The sequence below is a fragment of the Scatophagus argus genome, chromosome 10 (assembly GCF_020382885.2).
Source record: "Scatophagus argus isolate fScaArg1 chromosome 10, fScaArg1.pri, whole genome shotgun sequence".
Classification (NCBI taxonomy): Eukaryota; Metazoa; Chordata; class Actinopteri; family Scatophagidae; genus Scatophagus; species Scatophagus argus.
Window position 1 is genome coordinate 18,204,780 of NC_058502.1, and position 10,191 is coordinate 18,214,970.

Here is a 10,191-nt window from a genome sequence, read left to right on the forward strand (position 1 = left end):
TTCTCTCTGTCTGTCGTGTTGCTATAAGCTGCCCTTCCTGCACTGCATCGAGACATTCTTTATTTGTTCTGCAAATACAACAAATTGGATACACTGCCACAACAGAGCAGACACTGTGTGGTGTCAGTGCGATATTAAGAGACAGTCACACACACATCACTTGATTTCCCACAGCACAAGTGGCTTCCTTTGTATCTTATCTTATCCAAGGGAGTCACACAACTTGTATTTAGCCGGAACTAAAGACACAGTCCCATGTGAAGATGGCACCTAGTGATAGGCTTATCTTCCCCCTCTCACTTCTACACGATCAGAAGACAAACAACAATGATCCACAAGTCTTTAGAGAGCCTTGGTTGCCTGATAAATTCTAAAAGAGGGAATTTGGTTCCTTTTAGCAGCATAAAAATGACTGTTCTAAGTTTGGAACATTTTCTGACTTTTTGCATTCACCATTATTTAACATAATGAACCATAACATTTTCAAATAGAGATCTGTTTTATCTGCTGCAGACTGAGTAATGATGATGTGACTGGGACACAGTTCATGCACAGCTTTGCTGTGTCTGGTAGCTCTTTCCCAAAAAATGTTTTTGGAAATGTTGTTTATCACATTTTCTGTAGCTGCACCAGTTTGATTATAATAAACAGAAGAAGAAGAACAGGGTAGTTAGCATAACCACATAAGACAAAGAAAAGGCTGGAAATTAAAATTATGTATACGTTTGGATCTTGCAGATGATCTCTTTGTCTCAACATATAATCTACTGAACTACCTAAAACACTAGGGCTCTTGTGATACTCAGGAACCCTCTTCAAAAATGTCTTTCTTTTTGCAGAGTGTTTTTCAACACTTAGAAAACACACAATGTCTGACAAGGAGGAAATGGCTTCAGATGGGAGTCTGAATGTTACACTGACGCTGAGACTGCTGATGCATGGAAAGGTAATAATGTAGAAATGTTTAAAATAATTTTGTGTCTTTTGTAGAAATAGCCTAATGGTCTGGTAATAGCATGTTAAAATGATTGCATCCTGCTCTAAATGTGAAAAGCTGTCAAGAGAACATCTTACTCAAGCATTGTTATCTTTTCATTCACAGGAAGTTGGCAGCATAATTGGGAAGGTAGGTTTATCTTAACATCTATCAGCATTTATTGATTCATACTGCTTTCATTCTAACTGACTTATTGTCCTCTCTTTGTAAAACTAATCAAACCTACTATTTCATATTTTTCTACATGATTCCAGAAAGGAGAAACAGTAAAGAAAATGAGGGAGGAGGTGAGCATTCACTTTGATATTCGCTGTGTGTACACTTTCTGTGTTGTGACAGATCAATTACAGCAAATTGTGGCAATAATAATTGTGCATTTCTGTTTCCAGAGTGGTGCTCGTATCAACATATCAGAGGGTTCATCTCCTGAGAGAATAGTTACAATCACAGGACCCACAGAGGGCATTTTCAGAGCTTTCGCCATGATTGCACAGAAGTTTGAGGAGGTACAGGAAAATAAATATGCAACAAATTTCACCACAGCTCTTCACATATGGTTAACAAAATATCATTGTCTTAGACAAGAATTTAAGAAAGACTGGTTAAAGATTAAGTCTGAAGCCCGAAGGACGCTGAATGCACCTTTTCCTCAGTCAAAAAAGGGACCTGTCAATTGGTTCAGAAAAAAACATATTTTGATTTCTTCCCCAGGATATTAGTGCTGCAATGACAAACAGCAACGTGACAAGCAAGCCACCTGTGACACTTCGCCTGGTTTTCCCAGGAAGCCAGTGTGGCTCACTGATTGGCAAAGGAGGCTCAAAAATCAAAGAGATCAGAGAGGTAGGAGTTCTCATCTTTTTTATATTCCATCAGGAAGTTGTTTTTCTGCACCCAAACAGGGACAGAAGATATTCTCCATGCTGCTCTGACACCCCAAGTATCAAACACTCAAGTCAGACTCTCCTTGTTTTTCCCTGCCTTAAAGTCTGTGTATTTTTTTTTTTTTTTTGGGGGGGGGGGTTGGTGCTCATGAAAATCCCACTGATTATGCCTGTAAAGATCAGTGAAGGCTGAATACTTGCTCTGAATGGACAATATTTGTGTACGCCTCTTCAAATATTGGCGCACACACTGCTATTTGGCTTGCAGCTGCTCCCTGCATGACAAAATGTGTTCGGGGTAATTTGTGGGTGCTTGAAACAGCATTTCAATTTGGGTGATGGTGTGCTCTTTTCAGCAATAAATAGCCTTTGTTTCTTCTGCTGTCTGGGGATGTTAAGACCACAGGCGCTCAAGTTCAGGTGGCAGGAGACATGCTGCCGGACTCTACAGAGAGGGCTGTCACAATCTCCGGCACTCCACAGGCCATCACTCAGTGTGTAAGACACATCTGCTCTGTCATGCTGGAGGTAAGCGCTGTCAAGCAGCAGATGATCTTCACATTCAACAGCTCTATTTAGGCGTCAAGTATGTCACATTTGTTTAGGATGTGGTACAAAGTATTCAGTAGCACATTCTGGATATTTGCAGTTACTCCTGCGAGGCTAAAGCTTTGCACTCAGGTGGTAGGTTGTAGTGGCTGGTCATCCCCATGTGACGTGCAAATAGGCACAATTTTCTATGATGTTCGGTATATTATTACTTTTTTGAAGTATCAATACCACAAGTAAATGTGGTATTGATACTATTGATACCACAAGAAAAGGTTACTTAAGTAAAAGTGAGCAACATGAGTATCATCAGTAAGATGTACTTAAGATATCACAAAAAAGTACTCAATGCACAAAAACGCCCCCTTTGATTTTACTGTTCACAGTGTATCTAATGTAATCTTTTATTATGTAGTTTTGCTCACACATTAATGTTTCAGCAATAATTAATTTTTATCTAATATTTTAATCATGTATGTATCTGCTGGTTATTTGTTTAAGTCATCTGTTTATTGTTTGATTTGTGAAAACGCAAGATCAGAGTTAGAAACATCACAATTACCGAGTGACACCTTCATCTGTCTTATTTTGTCTGACAAAATTAAATGATTAAATGCTTCATCTGTCACGAAAACAGTGGTCGTTTGGTAGTTTACTTATTTATGAATTAAATTTTTACATTTTTAAAGTTTTAGTAATTAGTAACAAAAGCTGTTAGATAAACACAATGGAGTAAAATGTACGATATTTTGATATTATTATTATTATTAGGTATTGTTATGTATTGTATACTATCATTTCTATTCAATTACTTACATAAGCTTGACAATACATATAAAATGGATTTTTGTTTAGCATCCACTTGACTTCTTTGTACTGTCATAGGCTTCTCTCCTTTCAGCTTTATTCACAGCTGCATCATGGTTTTTTTTGCCCTTAGGTTTCGTGTAACTTTTTCAACCAGTAACTGTGATATAAAAAGATTCAGCAAGTGATATAAAAAGGGATATAAAATACATCAGTTCCAGTAAGAGTTCTTTTCTCACTTGCAGTGGCATATAAATTTTTATCCCTTTTTGGTGTGCTTGACTGTGTCTTTAGTCTCCACCAAAAGGAGCAACTATTCCCTACCGTCCCAAGGCCATGCCTGCTGGAGCCCATGCAGTATTAGCACCACAGCATGCTGCACAAGTAAGTAGCCGCATGGGCATTATTTAGCTGTAATTGTAGCCACTTTGCGAAAATATAGATCTTTATTTTGTGGAATCGCCCAGTCACACAATCATTAAGCATATTTTCACCACTAGAGGGACACATCTGTGTAATTATACAGAAATAAGCTCTTCATATTGTAGTGCTGTTAGCAGTAAGATGAGGTTATGATCATATAAGAATGTATTTAGCCAAGCTGTAATGTGTCAGAAAGATGTATAGAAAGCATTTACATGAATAACACCCCTTGCAGTGTGAATCCTGAAAGATGTTATGACTAAAGCTTGTGCTTTCCATGAGCTTCTCTAGTTGCTGTCCTGAATTTGGCACAGTGTGTCCTGACCTATCAGACATCTGTTTATGTTATTGGATTTCTGGCCATGGTCAAAGAGGGTGAAAAACAGCAGATGACATTTAGATGAGATTCCATCAAATCTATACACATTAGAGCTATGGAAAAGAGGAATGGAATTGATTTTCAGAAATGCACTCAGTGCACTGACTTATCTCATCGTGCACTGTGACAAATTCAGCTGTCAAATAACATGTTTGAACATGTCTGCACCGCCTAGTCATGTAGCCACATCTCTTCTCTTATTCCTTCCAGGCCTTTGCAATTCCAGGGCAATATGCTTTTGCACATCAAGATGTAAGTATGTCCTTTTGAATGACTGACATCAGCCCCAATGACCTCCCCCTGCCCACTCCTTCCAAGCCACCACTATGCCCTCTGTGTACCCTACTCTGCAAAAATGAAACTTCTGTAATCCTGATCTTTTGAAATTACTAACACTAACAAAACCGTAGCAGCATGCATTGATTGAAATAAAAGTGAAGATCTTAAGATGTAATGATCAGTTCTAGTCTTGTAGCCAGAGATGTGTTTCAGATGACTGCCATGAGAAGCCAGCATGCTTTCTGAAGGAAATGAATCTCTTTACACCGACGCCATCTGTGATGTTTGTGAACGTCAGATTGGCTCTGTATTGTAGTTCAGCTCCTCTGAAATTAATCCAGTTTGATTGGTTAGCTCTAACTTCCTTCCTACCCTGCAGTTGACCAAGCTTCACCAGTTGGCTATGCAGCATATCCCCCTCCCTTCCCTTGGGCAGAGCAACCCTACCTTCCCTGGTACGTACCCACGGCTCCCAGGGGAAGTCCATCTATCCCTCTGTCTTCACTCCTCTTCGAATCACATCATCAAAACACCCTGTCACTTCAGAGAGGATCAAGGATGTCACCATTCTCTCAGAGTTTACAGACTCTCACAGGTTTTTTTTGTAGGAGGTGGCTTTACAGAAATGTATGTAGTGTATGCATTGTGCATAGTGCATTGGTATTTACATCTATTTGCATCACAAAATAGGATGAAAACAAAACAATACTGAATAGTAGTGAAAATTTAGGGTTAAGCCACCAAAGTAGTTTGTTATCAGCAATCTAGAAAGTTAGTTACTGAAATATTCATAATCCAAAAGAGTATGTGACAGATTGAAGCAGACAGAATGAACTGCAAAAGAAAAACAGCAGAGTTCTCTGAGAGGGAAATGTGAAAAATGACAAATATTTACAATTCAGTAAATATTTCACCATTTCTCACTATTTCTCATATTCTGCCAAAATATCATCTCCATTTGCCCAATTATCCTCTCCATAAACAAATCCTAATCTCTTGATCCCACCCTCCACCTCTGCAACATTTCTCCTCTAAATCTAACATTGTCTTGGCCAGACCATCCCTGACCTCAACTACCCCATGTCCTCATACATTCTGCCAAAACTAACAGAGGACAAGACATTACAACATTTGGACTATGTAGGTAGGGCCGGTGTGATATATACATGCTCATTTTGATTAAAAAAAAATCTCTCATATTTTAGCAATAAAATTTGTGCATAGAATGTGTGCTGACTATGTATATTTACAGATGCTTATCTATAAAGATTTTCATGCCACATGCCATTTTCATGTTCCTAATTTAGCAGTGTACCAGCGATGAATTAGTCGAAGTAGGGCAACTTGTCATACCATGAAACTGAAAGCCATTAGTGCCATACTGTTGTTGTCCTACTTTGCAGGATTGGATGCATCTGCCCCCACAAGTTCACAGGAGCTGGCAATACCTAATGATGTAAGTGTCACATTGTTTGTGTTCTTCCAGTCACTCTGTTAATCCTCCTGCTTCTTCCCTCGTTAACACTTTCTAGGAGGACTGCTATAATAAGGAATTTTGGGACACAAGTGTTTCACTTTCTTATCTGCAGACAGTAATTTATCTTTTGTTATTTCTTTATTTTCGACTAAAATGAATTGCATGTGTGAACCACAATGATGATGTAGCATTAGTAACTTGTTGCAGTTTAAATGTTACATATACAGTAGATATAATAGACCAACAAGAAAATGTTTGCATGGATTAACAGTGTATTAGTTATGCTTATTTTATATTTTCATCATCAGAATCATAAATCATCTCAGAATTACATGTGATCATAGGTTTACAGAAAATGTCTGCTAGAGGTCAAACTTAGAGGAGAAGCTCTATACCAACTTGTTTCTAGTCTATTTAGCTAAGCTAAAGTAATAGAGGTTGGTGGTAGCTTTGTATTTACTGTGCATACATGAAAGTGGTATCAGTCCTCTAATCTAACTCTTGGTCTATTTCCCAAAATGTTAAACTATTCATTTGAAATAATTAATAATTAAAGCCTATGCATCCATAGCACCATCAATTAACCTTTCATGTGATCAGTATGATGTGTTAGTAATATAAATACAACGGACTAATGGAGATGTCCTCTGCTGGGAATGTGGTTTCCTTCTAGGGAAAACCACCCAGAGGTTGGTACTGCTACCATGGCAGTTGCTTCCACATGCTGTTTTGAAATCTAATTGCTGAAAAGCATGAAAACATGAGCTGATTTGCGATTTACATGTTTCCAATCTCTCCCCTTCTAGTTTATTGGCTGCATAATTGGAAGACAAGGCAGCAAGATCAATGAGATTCGCCAGGTCTCTGGAGCTCACATCAAAATTGCCAGCGCCACTGATGGCTCAGCCATGCGCCAAGTCACGATCACAGGCTCGCCGGCCAGCATCAGCGTGGCCCAGTACCTCATCAATGCCAGGTAAGACATTACGGAGGGCGACCACATCCAGCAGGGCCTCACATCACAACCTGGTGATAAAACAGCAAAACACCATGCTATTGTATGAGGGAAGAGTTATTGTACTCAGAGTGAGGCTGGATTTGTTCCATCTCACTACTCTGTTCTCTTGACTGCATTAAAATCCTTATTGTCTCTTCTTTTTAACACGTTCCTTCTTTGATTCTCATGTTTTCTCCTCTCTCACCTCCCCTCTCCTTTGTCTCACCCATTTTCGTCGTTTTCATTTTTCACTATCTCCTCTTAACCCTCCACCATCTCAACTCCCCCTCCACACGTCACGACCTGCAGCTTAGAGATGGCTAAATACACCATGCAGGCCGCTTCCTCAGCGACCCCAGTTGACCTCAACATGGGCTTCTCTCAGTCCACTCCCACTGCCTCCACTGCTGCTACCTCTATGGCCGTCCTGGCGGCCACCACCCCAGCCCCCACCACCATTAACGTCCACTCTCCCTCCACCTTACCAACCATCCAAAATCCACACTATGCCATCCCTGTTTCCAGCCTGCTTGGCATGAAAAGCCTCCCTGTCCTGGCTGTCCACCCAGCAGCCGCTTCCAGCCTAACGCAGGGTTTATCCCCTTACACCGCAAAAATGACAACCTCCGGCGTCAAAAAATCTGAGCGGCAGAAGTTTGCTCCCTATTGATGCCTGCTTTTTAAGTCTAGTCAGTGTAGCTGACTGGCAAGACATTATTAAATGATGAGAAATTATTTAAAATTTGGCAGACAGGCATAAAAAATAGCTTACACCAGTGTGTGTAAGTTTTGCCAGTGTAGCACTTGTTTTCCATAAATCAGGAGAATATTAGAAACAGGCTGAAAGGATGGTAGTGTCAAAACATGTCCATATTAATTGACACTGGCAGCTGAGGTGCATAATAACTCAGTATTATCTTAAGCGTGTGCATAAGAATTCATGTGGGTAACTCAGGCTTGTATTAATATCCAAGAAAAGATATTTTTCAAATGGATTCATGTTACAGAGCTTTATATGAAGAATTACTCCAGGAGAGGCATTTTCCATAGTGCAAATGTTGATTTAGTTTCCTATCTGCGTAACTAGTTTTACAGACAGTTTTTGTTAGAAAATGCAAACTGGTGTCATAAGAGCTGGTGCTTTGTTGGCAGCAGGCTGTTAAAATGTTTGTCTTGTACAATAGAAATCGGTGCGTTGAGTATTTGTTTTTTCTTTTTTTGTTCAACAAGGATTGCTCCACTCTACTATAGGCTCTCATCAGTGCTAACAGGCTTGGGTGTCCTGTAGTAGCATGGCACTGTAGCAGTTCTGATGGGATTATCCTAAAGCCACATTGGATCTTAGTGGATTTCACTCCACACAGTAATCCTGTAAGGCAGGAATGGTCTATCTAACTCATTTATTGTTTCTGTATGCTAGCTCGTTTCTTGTTTATTCTCCAACCTAAATGAGTGGAATTCTTCAACTTTCAGCATCTGAAATGGACACTGATCAATTAATGTAATAAATGTTTTATTCATGCATTTCTGATGCGGGTCTAATCCCAAACGATGCAGATTTGTAATATTTGTCAATGAAATGACTTTGAAATAAATGGGACTTTTTATGAATACCTATTGTTTTGTTATAATTCTTCAGCTCTATGTAGAAAATATTTTCCACTTTTGCTGATTACTCTGACCCCTAAATACAAACATTTAGTTTGAGAATTTGTGCATTGTTTAAAGCTTCCAGCTTTAATTGTATATAAATCAGGACAACAATTTTCCACTTAGCTGGAATTACAGTTAATAAGCATTGAAGCTATTTTCTTCAAAATATCATGAAGAACTCCTTGGTGCTAAAACATTTTTTATAAAGCAAATATATTAGTTTGTCAGCCTTATTCTACACACAGTCGATAAGAAATTTGAGCACCTGTAATGATGTAATATTTGTCTAATTTTCACTTTTTATTATTGCAAATCCTTGACAAATAAGTGAGCTTACACATAAGGTTATATTTCTCCCATAGTCTCACTTATAGCTAACAGATGCTTTTCTGCATCTTCTGATATTTTTCTCCAAAGACAAACTGTACCTCCACAGCCTGTGCACATTGTAAAACATTAAACAGCAGTGATACTAAAATATAGAAAACAATACAGAGCGGTGGCCATTAGCAGTTTGCAACACATGGACATTTAGAGATTTTGGCAGGTGTACAAAGACAACTCTGCACAAACCAGTCTTTGGTATTATGGATGCAGTTTGCTGATGGCAGAGGGCACAGAGCTCCTACCCAAACAAACTTTTTCACCTGCACTCTCCTGCAAAACAGATGTAAACTTGGACTAACCTCACACTAAATATTCAACATGTGTTGTGGCAAAATTCTCACGGGTCCCGAAAAAAGAACAACTTAACCTCCAGTTGTCCGCTCAAGCATACTGCTAATGGGCAGGTGGGTACAACGTAGTCAGTCTTTGTTGCTCTGTGTCTTGCTTTGTCCCTCTTTACCCCTGCCCCCTGAATCTGAATTTCCCCCTCCATTTTTAGTGTAAAAGCCACGAGGTGGGCACTTCTGTTCAGCCTGAACTGTGGAGAATGGGTAGAGAGCCATGTGGGTCAGTTCCACAGCAGGGCTCAAAATGTTGAAGTGGAGATAATCAATAGTTTATGGGGCCAGAAATGTAATGACATTTGAAAGATGACATTTGAACCTCAGGGAAGGTTTAGCAGCAGAGAACAGTTCTGCATGTATGCTGATGTGTGCCCTGGGCAGTTATGGTTTCACAGCCAGCTTCTAATGCTATATTAATGATTTCCTTTTTCAACCTGACACAGGAAGAAGTTAAGTCCCCATTTTTGGAGCTTGCTGCCATCGTGCAGTTTTGAAAAAGCAATTTAGAGGTAAATAAGTAAATAAATAATTTTAGGTGCTAAGCCACTTGAAAGTTTGTGGCAAATTGGTAGGCAGGGCCGTCACTCAATGCCTGATGAAAAATCATTCACTCCAAAAATATTCCCTGCATGTGGCTGCTGCATAATTGTATTTTTTTACTTTGTCTGTGCTATTCTTTTGGTAGTTTTCCACCGTATATATGCCAGTGTCATAAATCATAATACTGTGATCATACTCTGTATTTTATGTATATTTATAAGCTTTTTTTTTTCTTTGATGGCAGTAAAGTTTTTAATCAGTTCTGCTGCTTTTGGGATTGCTGGAGGTATTTGGTAAGGTAAAATACAGGCCACACCCTTATAAGTAAAACCCCTGCATTACAAATACTAATTTTAGAATGCAAAATTGATTAATTGCATTAATTAATGTTCATTTATTGGATAAAACAGAAAGCTAACTGAAGATACCATATGAAATTTACAAATAACATTAAACATGAATTACTGCCTCACCT

The 10,191-nt window shown here is 39.0% G+C and overlaps 1 protein-coding gene across 1 annotated transcript; it reads left to right on the forward strand.

Annotated features, from left to right (window-relative positions):
• Positions 1–854: 854 nt before the first annotated feature.
• On the forward strand, positions 855–8,385 carry zgc:110045 (uncharacterized protein LOC664755 homolog). Its single transcript, XM_046401953.1, has 12 exons — positions 855–946; positions 1,103–1,126; positions 1,252–1,284; positions 1,387–1,503; positions 1,709–1,840; positions 2,281–2,409; positions 3,532–3,621; positions 4,250–4,291; positions 4,698–4,773; positions 5,722–5,774; positions 6,602–6,771; positions 7,102–8,385. Exons 1-12 carry the CDS (start codon positions 869–871, stop codon positions 7,460–7,462), a joined length of 1,305 nt encoding a protein of 434 aa, XP_046257909.1. The 5' UTR covers positions 855–868; the 3' UTR covers positions 7,463–8,385.
• The last annotated feature ends 1,806 nt before the right edge of the window (positions 8,386–10,191 follow it).

Bases quoted from the DNA above. Each gene is read 5' to 3' on its own strand.
- zgc:110045 (XM_046401953.1), top strand. From the start codon at position 869: ATGTCTGACAAGGAGGAAATGGCTTCAGATGGGAGTCTGAATGTTACA. The intron at 1,127-1,251 runs GTAGGTTTATCT...ACATGATTCCAG, and splicing joins TTGGCAGCATAATTGGGAAG to AAAGGAGAAACAGTAAAGAA. The intron at 3,622-4,249 runs GTAAGTAGCCGC...TATTCCTTCCAG, and splicing joins CACCACAGCATGCTGCACAA to GCCTTTGCAATTCCAGGGCA.